Genomic DNA, 15,180 nt, shown 5'->3' with positions numbered 1-15,180 from the left:
ACCTCATTTGGCCAGAACGGGCCCTAAATAGGCCCGTTCTGAGCCAATAAAATGTGGAGAGCCAACTCTGGTATGGGCCCTAACAAATCAGAATTGGCTCTCCACGGGCCTCCAAGTGAGATGGAACGGGGGGGGGGGGGGGAGGCACGACCCCCCAGCTTTCATTCAAGGTGGAGAAACGAGTGTGCTCCCACTATCTCCCCCCTCGCCCCCCGGCTCCCGCGTCCTTGCCAAAGTAATATTCGTGTGTGAAGTGCGTCAGCACAAAATTTCCCGCGCCGATGGCAAACGGCAGACAGCCAGTTCAAGCTGCTGATAGCCGGCGTCGATCAAACACCGCATTTTGTGGCAGATGACAGTTCTTTGAGCAGTTCTACTCGCTATAACGGACATGCGTCTGATAGCGAATGACTAGAATGGCACCGGAGCCGATGATTAAAATGTGCGCAAAAACATGCCAGTAAGGAGAAATATGGAGCACCAGGAAAATGCGAACGAAAAAATACCACCACGGAAAAAAATTCAAGAGCACCGGGAGAAAAACCCGAAACACACTCGCGTGCAGCGAACGACATGTACACAACTAAGCAGCTAACGACATCTTGCGACGAATTTTCCAACTTCAAGAAGAAGACAAGTAGATTTAGGATTAACTCTGTTTTAGACTATTTTGGGCTAAATTTACTTATCATTTTTGGGGCAGCTTCCCAAATCATTTTTGAACATCACAGTTCTATAAAGAAACACATCTGTTTGTCAAGAAACCGGAAAAGGTTTCCTTGTGTCGGGGACACCGAGTGCATCGAGCCTGTTGCTTGCTTTCTTGGCGCAGGTGTTCCAAAATATTGTGCAATAGACAAAACCGGGGATGCGGTGCAGTTTGCATTGAGAGCGGGAAGGTGGTGGCCGGGGTCGCGACAGATCTGGATTTTATCTGTTCGGTTAGCAAGATACGCCCTCTTTTGTTGGTCTTCTGTTAAAAAAAATACCATGTTTAGAGGTTTGACAGCTGCAGATAAAAATGGGCTTGGGATTTCCAACATGCGGCATGACCCCGCTCTCCTTGCATTGCCTTGTCGTTCCTTGCCGACAACCACACTTGTACTTCTGGTTCCTCACGCACTGTGATGCTTGATTTTTGATGGGTGCTTAGCATTTATTTAATCCGGTTCATTTGTTATTTGAGCACACTTGGCTTGCAGGTTGCAGACAAATGGGACAAGGATGAGGGTATCTTACTTAAAGAGGCATTAACCCAGTATCTAGATGGCAGGGCTTGACGGCATCTTGCTGTGGAAGTGGTGCCAGACCAGTCTGAAGAAAATCAACCCACTATTTTAGCAGCCTATGTGACATAGGTGTGAATAACTGGGAGCATGCTTGCTATGAACTTGGGCCTGGCCAAATCAATCTGAGTTCTCAGATTGCTTTTGTTTGTAAAAATGTTTTCAGGGTAGTTTTGGTTGATGTTTCCTGAGTAGCATCATAATTCCATGAAACAGTCTATTGTGCAAACCACGCATCAAACATGGCTCTCAGGTTAACAGAATACATGTGCTAAAATTAGCACAGGGATCTTGCTGCTGCCCTGTAAATACCCAGTTTGATATGTAGGTTTTGCTACTGGTTGCAAGTTGCTGCACCCACTCTCTGGGATAGGAACTGGGGAAAACAGGTGTACTGTCTGAGCCACCAATGGTTTTGACGTTTGCTTGGAGGTTCCTTGGCTCAAATTCCATTTTTGCCATGGCCACTGCTTAGCCCTGACACTGGTGCTTTGCAGGAGTTATACCACAATTGGCCTTATGTTCTTATTTTGTAAGCAATGCAATGGGCTGCTCTAAGCCAGTCTTTCATGTCTCCACCATTGTTTTCAGACTGGCATTAAGTTCAGCTGATGTGAAGGTCAATACTAACCATGTTTAAGGGCATAGCTTAGTTGGTTTCCCCTGTCTCATTTCCTTATAAGACTGCCATTGCTGCCTTTAGGCCACCATACTTTCTTGAATTGTCCTAGATAGCTAACAATCTGAATTATATGTGTTGCCAGCCCCCAGCCTTATATGACATTCTTGTGCTAGCAATTAACAAATTGTTGACTAGGCCTTCATTATGCATTTTAAGCCTGCTAGTGAAGGATTGGGACCAAACTTAAAAGGGTGGTCATAGTGTGTGTCTTTGTTTTACCAATTTTGCTGCACTGGATGCTTTTGCCCAGGCCAGTCTGTCTATGCATAAGTACAAAGCACATTTGTTTAGAGGTTCTCAATATTGTTATGCAAGTTGAGTGCAAATATATATCCCTTAACATAGCAATTTCCAGAAGACATGCTTAAACCTGCTTTCTTATAATACCTTGTGAATATATGTGGCTAACAGTAAATCTCAAACTGTGGTTTGATACCAAATTGTACTGAAATGGTAGGCATGCAGCCTCGTGTTTTCCTTGGTAATGGTGACATCAGCATGCTGCAGGTCAGATTAGATCACCCCCATTCTGCTGACCAGTCTTTTGTGGTGCAACTGTAAACTGAAAACCTGTGAAGTTCACAAACCTGTAAAACATCAGAGCAATAAAGCATTTTGCTCAGTATGGCTATGTGGACAAAACCTTCAATGTGAAAACAAAGTTAAGAAAATTATGTCTTGGAGAGAGCATAGAACAGCATGCTGTGACACTCAGCAGCAGATTGCAATGACATTTATTTTCCTACTGGCAGAAGGTTATGTTTTGGTTTTGCTTTGCTGGTATTGGAGTGATGTTATTATGTTGGTGTCCTAACCAAAACAATAGTACATCTGGCCATAACAGTGTTGAAGGTGAGAATACTTTGAGAGGTATTTTTTAATACTTTTAGTTTACAGGACTCCAATAAGTACCCCTTCTTCATTGTGAACTATTACAAGTTGAAACAAATAATTAAAAGTTACATGTATTATGCCACAAACTCTAATGTTTTGGATCATAACGGATCTGTGATGAACCTGTTTCTTTGCTGCTTAGATCCATTTTCACTCGCAAAATGTGCTCTTCACAATTATCTTCAGCATCACCAAGTTATGTTGTGCTGTAAAGTATTAGTAATAGCTGGTTTTCAAGACAGTGACATATTTATTGTATCTAGTTCCCATGTCAGCTGGTTCTCAAGGCAGTGGCATATTGATTATGTCTAGTTCCCATGTCAGCCTCGAAGGATAAAACAAAACATTGATTTATAGATAAATTGTTTTCAACCAGAGGCAGAAGGGCACCACAGTTTGCTGATGGGCCTTGGAATTTTGTATTTTTTTCACCAGATTTCCATAGCTTACCTTGCACTATACACATCAGGTTCCCACAATCTGCAACCGTTCATGTTACCAGGAATGGCCCACGACAGAATAACTACGGCAGCCAAACAGCTATTGTAGATTCGCTGAATATGTAAGTTTTAGGGCTTGGCAGTGCCTGCGACGATTTTACGCCCATTTAAGTGGGTCATGACAAAAATTCCAGTTGAAAAGATCGAATGAAAAAGTGGAACGAAAAATTGAATTACATAAATTTGACCGGAATAAAAATCAAATCGGAAAAATGTCGAAGGACAAGGAGTGTAAAGGAACAAAAGTCGAACGACAGAAGTCGACAGGAATCCGAGTTAGATTGGAAAAAGTGGGAGGACAAAAAATAGAAGGCGATAAAAGCCGAACTATAAAAGCGAAAGTCGCATGGAAGATGTCCAAAGGCTTTAAGTCGACAACGGTAAAAGTCGACAGGAATAAGTCGAAACAGGAAAGCCAAACGACGAAAAGCCTTGAGGGACAAAAACCGGTAGGAAGTCCACGGGGCACTGCTGAATGTTTATGACACACTCGTTGCCGTAAACACCGCTTGGAACGCCGAGTACTGACGGCATACTCATTTGTTTTGCTTCATAACCTCGTTTACCCGTGCCCGCTGGTATAGTGAAGGCTGAAAACTCGCGTGGAACCTCTTAACACCAGCGAGCTGGAGCCCCTCGGCCCCGAATTCTAAGAAAGGAGTGGGTGGAATGCGTGGAGTAACCCATTTATTGGCCTTTTGATGGGAGGATGCCTTGTTCGCCCCCGCTCCGCCGACCGCCTCCCCAACTCACCGTGAAATTACGCCCCTGATTGAATGACCAGAGACTTCCTTCTCGCTGATATCAAGCGCCACAGTTTTATGTCTGGGACCCTGATTGAATGACCAGAGACTTCCTTCTCGCTGATATCAACCGCCACAGTTTTATGTCTGGGACTTGCCCACACCACGTGTGCGTTTTAGGGTTTCATACTGCACCCTTAGGCTCACTGCTGGCACAATCACACAGCACACACCGTGTGCTGTCTTCCGCCGGCCCTGCATACCCCGCTTCCTTTCCTTTCCTGAACTTTAACACGCGCTTGGGTACGGGTCACACTGACCCCCAAAGGTTTTTTCTGGAATGGTTTGCGAACGTCAGGGCGTAGCCACGCCAAATTTTTCGTAGCTGTAGATAATTGAATAGCGGATAGTTTGGCATCGAAAATGTGGATATACCTTCTAAGGTCATTGATCTGTGGCAGGTCAAAGTCGGGCCACGGTATCAGCAAAGTCATTTTTCTAGGGAATCGTTCAATCTGGCGCAACAACGGAGTGTTTGACGAAGCCACACATCGCTGAGATACTTTCTTAGGCAACACAACAATTGAGTAAACAAATTACATTGACCTAGGGTCATATATGAAGGTCAGACCAACGTCAAAGGCAACCTGCTTTATTATTTAGGGCTTGCCGTATGAAGTAATTTCTGGGACTCATTTCGAATTCATTCATCACAGGGACCGCATTATACGTATTCCATGGACTTCTTAAATGTCAACATTTAACACCACAAGTGTGGTGTTGCCCGTTGCTGGACACCCAATGCGGCAACCCCACATCTTGAAGTGTCTCTGGATAGGGCGATAGAGCTGTGGATCTAAGTTGTTTGTTGCTGACTTTGGTACCACATTTGGTCAAAGTACCGCATCAGTGAAACCCGCCATTATCTGGTGACATATAACCGGTTCCTGACTTCTAGCATCTCGAGGGAAACACGGCTTACAGTACCTTAACTAACGTCAAAGTTTCCCAACAAGCATCGCAAATATGACATGACCGCAGATCGTTGCAGAGCACCGTGTCTAGATTTCCCAGTCTCGACGCATGCAGCCTGTCGTGGGATTTCTCGGCTCAGCTCCCCCCCCCCCCCCCCCCCCACGTGGGCGGTCGTGCGGTGGTGCAGCCCTGCGGACCCGGTCGCCCTGGCCGGGGGTCCGCAGACGGCGGCGGCGGCGGCGGCGCGCTCCGTCAGCCGCGCCGCCGCCGACGCTGAGCGCCTCGCCCGGCAGTGATGGCGTCGGTAGGCGTGCGGACGGCTCGCGGCCGCTGGCCGGCGGCCGCCGGCGTGCGGCGTCTCTCGGATGGCGCCGGGCCGCACCGTTCGCAGCCGCGGGAGGAGCGCGCCCGTGTCCACCACATGACCAGCTACTACAATCAGTCGGCGATCGACGCGGCCGCTGCCAAGGTGGGTGCCGGCCCGCTGATGGGACCGGGAGGTCGCTCCGAGAGCGGCTGCCTGTGGGTCGGCTGATGCCGGCGGCCGTCTGCTCGCGCCCGTCATCCGGGCGGTGTCACGTGGAGCGTCAGGCGGCTGTCTGTGGACCTCCACTGTAACTGTCGCGTTATCTCTGCCGGCTGTTTTCTGTGTAGGGGCACGAGACACGAGGGGAGGGGAGGAGGTTGGGGCCGAGTCCCCAAGTTCGTGAAACTTTGACAATGGCCGTAGGATCGTTGATCGGAAATAAATGACAAAAACGACTATCGTCCCTCCCCCGCTCTCAACGTGGACAGCGGAAGAACTTCCGCTTTCTCTTGCTATCTGTGCAATGTTTGCACGATCGGCTAGGTAATCGTATTGCGTCACACTTGCCTGCCTCATTGCCCAACGTTTACCGACCTTGTGACCATCAGGTTACAGTCTTTCGAAATGAGAACTGGTTTCGTTGTTAAACATCTGTACATTAAGCCTGCAGTTTATCGTAGGAGTCGGCAAGATGCACAACCAGGCATAGACACAAGTTGACCGAAAGCATTTCATTTGCATGACCCTTTTATGCAAAATCGCGCGAGCGAGTTCACTTTACAACACAAACGTGACATGTCTCCAAGTTTTGCTTCATGCTTCCGTGGATCAAATCACATCCACGTAGAGTTTGAAGCGTATATGTGCACTCGATATGCCAGCTCATTCCATATGTGTGCACTCCGGTGGGCGGAATCATGTTCACACACGCCCGTTGGTCCTTTTGCTCATTAAAACGATCTACTGCAGTCGCACTGCCCACAATAACGATGCAGGGCTTCCCCATCCGCAAAGTTTCACCGTCGACAACGACCTGTCTGATTGAGCCGGGTCTCACGGTGCCGGTTACTCTGAATGTAGCTTAGCAGGATGGCGCGGCTCTGGTGCAGAAATCCCAGGGCTCGGCGCGTTTGCCATGCTATTTGGACGTCGCGACCATAAGTCAGTGCTGGCGATGCCGGCCTCCGGCGTGATGCTAACGACAGCCCCTCCCCCTCCCATCCGCAGCCTTCGGTGCGCCTGACCCCGGCCACCATCATGTACACGGGCAAGAGCACTGACGAGGCGCACCTGATGGTGAGTACCGTGGCGGCCACCGGCCCGGCGCTGTATCGGCTGGCTGCGGACGGCGACTGGCCCTCTTTTGAAGGCCGCGTGCCATGGCTGGTCGTCGTAGCGCCTCTGACATGCTGTGGTGCAGCGTTACGCTAGGACGGATGTTATGTCGGGTCGGTTGTCACTTTCGTTGGTCGGATGCTCGGTGCGAGTGAGTGACTACCCCACAGCACCGTCAGCGTCCCCCGCCCCCGTGCGATAGTGTGCAGCTGCGGCGGCTCTCCCACGCGCATCCGGTGCGGCCGCGCCGCTCGGGCCGGCCCGGGCCGGCGGCGCGCCGTCCGGCTGGCCGGCCACGCCGAGCACGTGCTGGGCGCGTGTCAGCGATCGATGACGGCGCCGGCGCCAGCGCGCTGACGCCGCTGTCGTCGAGCGGCGCCCGGGCCCGGCTGACGGCGGAGCGGGGCGACGGCTCGCTCGAGTGGCAGACGTCCCGGCCGGCAGGCTGGGCGGCGGGGGGGGGGGGGGGGGGGCAGCACTGAGGGATTTGATGTGTCATTCGTGGCAAATATGCATGCGCATGACATCAACATGCTATTTGACTTAAAAACTATAATAAAGGTACCAATATGTGTTGCCGCGGCAGCCGTTTTCAAAGCCACAGTTGCTAAAAGTCACCATATTTCATTTACTTCAAGGCCTAGAGGTCTGGCTCATTGCAAGAAAACCTCTAAGAACAGCCAAAACACAATTTTTTGTCAAAGATATCAAATTCTCGAAGTGCAGAACAACATCCTCATGGCTCGTTAGAAGGCACTTCAACAACACATGACTAACACATTGCTACCCCTGCAAACGCGCACTTCATTAACAACCTTCTCCACTGCATACACAGAAGTGCCTGAACGGTGATTGGCTACGCCTGCTGAGTGTGACTGCAATGCTATCAAATCACAGAAACCGTAACGCTGCACACCTTATGGCAAGAGAACGCGATCCGGTGAAACAGCAAGCCAAAGCGATGCAGGCAAACAATTTGTTTTGACGCGCGTTTACTATTGGCCTCTATCGTGAAAGATGAGTGCGCCATACATGACTTCACGCCCAATGTTTTGTCTCTGAGCAGGTGGTTAAACCTGACTGCTGACTAGCAAGTATGACCTAATTTATAAGCCGCGTAAACGTCTTTGTTGGACAGCACTGAGACACAAACACCAGAGTCCATATTTTTGCATTTAACGAGTTTACGCGCCTTCGCGTGCTGCTGCAATGAGGGCGTGCTTTAACTTCAACCAAGTTGAAGAATGCTTTCACGAAACCATATCTAAGCATGGCCTCCGGGCTATTCATCCTCTCGTTGCGCCGTTCGCCCACAATTAGCCCGCGTCCGGCCGGAGGGGAGTTGACTCACCCCTACGGTTTTTTCGAGCACAGGTCAAAAAACGAACGCTTGGAGCGGCATGAAATTGTTCTGACCTGTTCATCTATTAATTTTGTGTCATTTGTGCAAATTTTTAAGTTTTGATTTTCCAGTATCATTGACATAGGTCAGATCAAGTAGGTCAACTTCTAAAAAACTTTGACCACACATACCTCTTTCTGGGTCGTTTTCCTTTGTTCAAACTTGGTATAGTAATATAAATTGATAGTACCTACAGTTTTCATATTTAAGATTTTTGGGAAAACGCGAGGTCATTGACCTGAAATCATGTCAACTGTTGCCATTTTTCGTAAATAGTGCAAGCTTGTGCGTTTTCTTGTGTAGTTTTGTTATGAGGAAAAGAGTAGCAACTTACATGCACAGCCATCACATGACCACAGAGAACATGATCTCGGCCCATGTCATGACCTATCTCTGTGGTTACCTTCTGCGAAACGCATTCCTAGCTCAAAATAGGCAGTTTTTAGGTCATTTGGCCGCAGAGTTTGAATACTCCACTTAAAACGTGTTGATATAGAATCATAATGCATTTTAAGGTCACAATAGGCCATGCAAGGTCGCATAAGGTCACAAAAGTTCAGTGGCCTATATTGTCAGTAGCGCAGAGACGGGGTGAACGGGTGCGACGCCTGTAACCACCTCCCTACCATTCTTGTGAAGCTGATGACGTCTAATTTCAGGTACCAACGTTCCTGTTCTCAGCTTGTTGCAAATACATTGCCAAGCGTCGAAGGGGCTGTATATAATACAGACAACGGTTATGCGATCTTGAACAACTGTAAATGTCCAATACATTATTTCTGTCTACAAAATAGTATTGCACTGGCCACGTAGACCCGGTTAGTCTCTAATTGTTTTCAGGTAGATGGTACGTAAATTCGACCTAAGTTGACCTCATATGATATCCAGGTCACCGTTAGATGACGTTGTTGTGTCTGGAATGCTCTTGTCCCACAGCTGCACCTAATAAAATGAACTTAGCAGCACGTCGTGAAGGGAAGTATCCTTTCTGCAGGCTACTGGTGGACCAGTTTTGAACGATGACCTAAACTAACCTGACCTACGTTGGGAACAAAAATAGCCGAAATTAACTCCCCACGGTTTTTGTGCTTAGTTCCGTGCTCTCAATAACCGCCCTGACGTGTTAACATAGGTTTTAACTACATCCACCGGAAGAACCGTTTTTGACCATTCGTACTCTCTGGTGACCTCACGTTTGCCTTGAGGCGAACATTTCGGGTGCATTCTTTGTGATTTTGCGAGCACTGCGAAACGGTATTCTTGTTTTTCTCATAAGACGTCTGGAACTTGGAGATCCCATGGGGGGGGGGGGGAGTCAACTTCCCCCCGGCCAGGCGCGGTCGTTTCAGACCCCTGGCCGGGCATGGGTTAAGTCATAAGTTCTGTGACCAAAACATCTGACTTCACATGAAAGCCTAGATACGTTATAACATTGGGCCAGATTATATTTATGATGCGTTTGCCGTGTAGATTTTAACGTGTCCGTGTCTGAATTTACCTCTTTACCAACTCAAAACGTACCCTGCAGCAACAAAATACTGTCATTCTACATGCCAAGGTGTTCATATGTGGTCGTTTCACGTGAACGATGCTGGAGAAGAACTGCGTCGATGCCTTAAAGTGATGTTTCCAAGGTCGTAAACAGCTGACAACGTCGACCAGCCTTGGTCGTGCTCTTGGCTGTGCCGAGACCGATCTGTGTGCGCCGCAATCGTGCTTCGCTTGGTTCAGATCCATTAAATTTTAATATTCATGGCTATACCCTTCATGCCAATAACTATGGTTCATCTCCACATCAAGGGGGCTCTGCACTTTATGTTGATAGTTATCTTCCGCATCGTGATGCCCACGTTGCAACTGAACTTAGCGTAACTGCCATTAACGTTAAACGTGCACAGCTGGGCCCAACACTTTTCTCTTTACCTCCATCCTCAAACAAGAGGTACGCTTGACCAACCTTCTACTTTTCAACCAAATATCAGCTCCCTGTATGAGGCTAAGTGACTTTAATGCGCATTCAACAAGCCTGGGGATGCACCAGCACGCGACCTCGCGGACACCTCGTCGACCCATTTTTCACTGGCGCATCGTCTCGTCCTTCTCAATGACAAAAGACCAATAAATGCACACCACCACGCAGGCAACTTCACATATTCCGCCATTGGTCTTTCACTCAACGTCAGCCCCCATCGCGCCGTTCTTCACTTGGCAAGTCCAGCCAGACTGTTTAGCGACCACTACCCTATTCACATCGCGCTTGAAATGCGCTCGGGTCGATCTCATCATCATTTCAACCCCCGCTGGAACGTCAACAGAGCAGACCGGCTAGCTTTCAAAACTTAATAGACCTCGCTTACTTACCCTTCTGGCTCCCTCGCTCCCCTCCCTTTACTGACTACCTTCAGACCACACTTGCCTCAGCTCACCAACACGTCCCTCATACCCGTTGTTCACCAGGGCGCAATCATGCTCCCTGGTGGAACACAGAGTGCCAGCCGACCATGGCAAGAAGACGCAGGGCGGAGCGCGGCCTCAGTCGCTGTATCTGCCCGGTCAGTGTAAATGCCTTCCGTCTGGCGCGTTTGCAGACACAGATCATCTCAAACACACCAGAAAAATATCATGGGAACAGTTTTCAAATACTTTTAATCGATCTACGCCGCGCTAAAAAAAATATGATCGCTGTAAAATGTTTTAATGACCGACGTTCCTCACTTCGCGCATTACCACAGTCTGAATACAAAATGTGCAATGCGCCACACCTTTAGAGGTCGCCACACAGTTTGCCAAACATCACGCGCAAGTTTTATCCCGGAAACAATACGCAATACACATCACTGCATTTCTGAACGACACCCTCTCGACTTGTAACGTTGGCACAGACGACATCAAACAAATAATGCGCCTTTTACGCGTTATGAGTCAAATCTTGCCATCAGCAAAGGTGGAAATGCTTCTGTTGACCCTGATCAACTTGCATATCTCTTCTTCAAAAGCGTATCTGAAACTTGGCTTGCAAATCTCCTTTCAGCTTGGAACGATGTTTGGCTAAAGAACACTTTTCCCCTACTTGGCGCTCTGGCATTATCATGCCCATTCTGAATCCCTACCAGCCTCCGTCTAATCCCTTTGGTTTTCCACTTATCGCTCTGGCTCGTCGTGCATCCGAATGATTTGAACGCATAAGAAATGGCCCGATCAGGCTATATCCGAATTCAATCACGTTCTGTCGCCACACCAGACGGCCTCCGGCCAAGACGGTGCCCTATGGATAGCCTTTTGCATCTTACAGACAGCATTCAGCGCGGTTTTGAAAAGAAAGATGTCACCAGTGCACTCTTCTCAGACCTAAAAGCAGCCTTTGACAAGATACACAACTTGGCTGTCTTAATAAAGCTGCATGAGATTGGTGTCCGACGTCGCCTTGCCAATTTTATTAAATATTTTTTTACAAACCACCCATTTTCGATGCGTGCGGTAATGTTTGTTCTGAGCTGACTGCCCAGGACCACGAGCCGCGCCAAGGCAGTGTGATATCACCTACCTTGTTTCGTTTAATGGTCAATGATGTACTCAAAGATAGTCACGAGGTATCTTTGGGCATTGGATATTTCATGGTACGCCGACAATCTGGCGGCATGGTACACGTACCCTAGCGCCGATCGTGCAAATCTCATCTTACAACGTGCACTCGACCCCATCAAAGCGTGGTGCGACCCAGTGAGGTCTGAAGATATCATACACCAAATCAGCGGCAGAAGCATTCTCACATAAACGGCGCTCTTCAAATCCTGTAGTCTCTTTAAGCGTCAATCACGAAGGCGTTCCTGCAGTACCAAAATTTATTTATCTGGGCGGTATTTTAAAACGCCGCCTTACATTTCACGCGCATTTCAACGACATTCATCAGCGATGCATCCGTCGGTTGAACGTAATTGTAACAAACTCCCCTGTAACAAATCTTCTCGTAAAAACAAAGATTCCAAGCCTCGCCCAACGACATAAGAACTAACTGTTCAGGTTTGGTATGTGCATAAGTACCTACCACAACCGCCCTCAACAGCGTTGCTTGCCGATTTAACACCACACAGACATCTTTCACCATCACAGAGCGATACTCCACGATAGCTCTGCGAGCCCAACGTGTCCGGAATCTGTTTGGCATCCCTTGACATCCGCACTATGCCAACTCCAGGTTTCAGAGCGTTTTGGCGTCAACTGCCACTTGATATGGTTTTTAGAATTCTAGCACGCTGAGAATACCGTTCCTATACAGATGGCTTCGGGCAGGATGATATATCGGAGCCGCCTTCCCTACGCACCAATACCATTTGTCATTTCGCATCTCCGACTTCCACTCCGTTTGTACCGCTGAACTGATGGCCATTCTGGCTGTAATAAGACGGGTTAAGCTCTCCAATGTCAAGGAAGCAATCTTCTGCACGGACTTTCTTTCCGCTTCTCATGTTCGCAACACTAGCGCGACCATCACACCCACTCATTGCCGAAATCCGGTACACCATCACATCACTTACGCCCCAAAAGAAAATAAAAATGCTTTGGATTCCCGGCCACGCAAACATTCCTGACAAACGGGACCGCTGATCGGCTCGCAAGGAACAGCTCGTAGTCAGCCTTAAGAAGCACACGTCCTGTTCCTATAGAAGACGTACTTGCATATACGAACTTAGGGTTCCGACGCATTCTGCACCATGAATGAGATTTGCGGCCGCACCCACATTTATACACCATTGAACCCATTCTATTATACTGGCTAACATCTCATCACGATTCGCGTTTAAGATGAATAATCCTAGCACGTCTTCGCGTCGGACGTACCACTCACGCACTCTTTCATGGCTGAGGGTGCACCACACACAGTTTTTCATTGGTGCGCAGTCCCGAATGCAACTTTGCACTTTCTTCTTGATTGCCCAGTTTATCGTAAATCTCGTCAGCCTCTCGTCAAGCACACGTAAACACATGGTCTTGCCTTTTCTCTCAAAACCCTCCTTGGTGGCTCGCACCCTGACCCTATCTCGTTTCTCTTCGGGGTTTTGACACAATACAGAATTATATAAGATTCTATGACTGGGAAAGTGTGGCAAACCATACCATTTGTCAAAACGTGTGGCCACTTGTCCATTGCATAGTATCCTGGCATATATTTATTGAGGACTGTTCCAGGATATTATAACACAAGGTCGCCTTAGATTTATATCCAAGGCCGGAGTTCTTTCTCTTATTCTGTCTCTTAAGCTTTAATATAAATGCAGTTCTGCTCGTAAAACTGCCTACAAACACTTATAAACAAAGTCGTGTTGAACTTGAATTAAGATGTGGAAGTTTTGTTCCAGCCTTAATTGGAATACAACTTCATCCGTCTTTTCTGGCAGGCCACCGATCAGTCGAACCAACGTCCCTGTTGCGGCTGTACCAATGGATCCCCCGCTGCGGTGATGAACAGTGATCGGCCGTCATCCCACGTACTGTGTGCACTGCTGTGGTTACCTGTGTGCCGTGGAAATACATGACTACGTGAATGAATGTTTTGCTTAAATTAACTTGCTTGATCTGCGCCGGGCAGCATTGGGCGGTTAAGTAAATATTTGTGCCGGATTACACGCAATCGGCTTAACCTCCCCGACCCCCAGGCAGTTTCGGAGGGTCCCCTGAGGAAAAAAGAGACCCTGCAGTGGCCCACAAAAAAGACCAATGCGTTATTGTCCTGGCGCACCGAGTTGACGAGTTTACTAACGAAGTGTGGCCGAAACCGCAAAGCTTGGCGTGCATTCAGGAGACATTGCTGCTTTGTCTAGCTTACATAGACTGCAGATCAGTTGTGAGTTACAGAAGACGTTTGGTTGTAAGAAGTTTTGGATTTGGTCCTCCATTGGAACTCCAATGCAAGGCCCTCCTTTCAGTCAGTCTGAGTAGGACCTGTGGGAGTGGGCGTTTGGTGTTGAACATGACCTGAACGCTTCAACCTATGAGCTTTGTCAGGCACTGTGTGTTCTCATTATGTGTATTGTATTTTATGAATGGTATTAAGCAGTGCTTGTCACCACTTTTTGATAATGGCAGGATGGGTCTTGCGCTTTTGTGAGCTGTGGGGGTTTCAAACCACTCCTACAGCATTTTGTATAGCTTAATTATAAACAGCAGCGGTACAGTGCTGAAGCCACGTTATTCTGGATGAAGTCATTGATTGTGTCAGGACATATTTATTTATGAAAGGGTACGCTTGCGGTCTGGAAACCTTAGCATTGAATATGATGCTTCTTTTCGTCCTATATGTTGAAAAACTTTTCTTTTCAAGGATGCTTATTGTGCGTAACTAATGGTCCATTGATTTTGCATTTGTGTTGCAAATACCCATTTGTAATATTCCATAGCTTGAAAGACCGTCATTACCCGCAATTTTGCCAGGAATACCCGCCACAAGCCTGGGGGTTTCCAAGACCTGCGCGTTGCGGTCCTGCGAGCTCAAAAGAGGCAGCTGTAGCGCCGAGCGTGCCATTGGACACCTGCCAGTCGACCCAGCGTCCACAAATAGTGGCCTCACCGCGACCCGCTCTGTCCGCTAACATCGGGGTCAATGACCGCTTGTATCCTATGCCCCTTCGGCATTGACGTCTCGCCCGACCTGCGACGTGACCGGGTCACCGGTCTCGGCACTGGCCCGCCGGCTGGTACCGATTACTGATGGGCACCGGCCGCCCCCCCCCCCCCCCCCACACTGGTGACCAGTCTGGGCTGCCCTCGGCGGTCGACGTCCGCCGACCGCACGCCGGCCACTGGTCTGGGTCAGAGCAGCATCTGCACCAGCGGAGTCGCGCCGGCGCTACCAGCGGCGCAGCAGCCTCGACTGCCGGGGGAGGCGCCCAGCCCTCGGGGGTCGCCATCGACGCCTGCGGAGTACCGTCTGGTCGGGCGTGGAGGAGGTGCGGGTCCGGGGCTTGGTGGCGACCCTGGCGGCCACCGCCAGATCCCTCCAGTCTTTTGATCACGCCTGATAGGCGGAGAGAACAGCAGCTCAGGCTTCAACACATCGGC

General features: G+C 48.8%; 1 protein-coding gene across 1 annotated transcript; it reads left to right on the top strand.

Moving 5' to 3' along the window:
* The first annotated feature begins 899 nt into the window (after positions 1-899).
* Positions 900-6,818, top strand: LOC119098137 (3-methyl-2-oxobutanoate dehydrogenase [lipoamide] kinase, mitochondrial-like). Its single transcript, XM_037221067.1, has 3 exons — positions 900-941; positions 5,374-5,549; positions 6,615-6,818. Exons 2-3 carry the CDS (start codon positions 5,376-5,378, stop codon positions 6,816-6,818), a joined length of 378 nt encoding a protein of 125 aa, XP_037076962.1. The 5' UTR covers positions 900-941; positions 5,374-5,375.
* The last annotated feature ends 8,362 nt before the right edge of the window (positions 6,819-15,180 follow it).

The sequence above is a fragment of the Pollicipes pollicipes genome, unplaced genomic scaffold (assembly GCF_011947565.3).
Source record: "Pollicipes pollicipes isolate AB1234 unplaced genomic scaffold, Ppol_2.1 Scaffold_4740;HRSCAF=5597_pilon_pilon_pilon, whole genome shotgun sequence".
Taxonomy (NCBI): domain Eukaryota; kingdom Metazoa; phylum Arthropoda; class Thecostraca; order Pollicipedomorpha; family Pollicipedidae; genus Pollicipes; species Pollicipes pollicipes.
The sequence above is the reverse complement of the archived record's forward strand: the minus strand, read 5'-3'. Positions and strand labels throughout refer to the sequence as shown.

What these genes read in the sequence shown, in the direction of transcription:
- LOC119098137 (XM_037221067.1), top strand. Translation starts at nt 5,376, where the DNA reads ATGGCGTCGGTAGGCGTGCGGACGGCTCGCGGCCGCTGGCCGGCGGCC. An exon ending in TCGACGCGGCCGCTGCCAAG is followed by an intron (nt 5,550 to 6,614) that starts GTGGGTGCCGGC and finishes TCCCATCCGCAG; the next exon opens with CCTTCGGTGCGCCTGACCCC.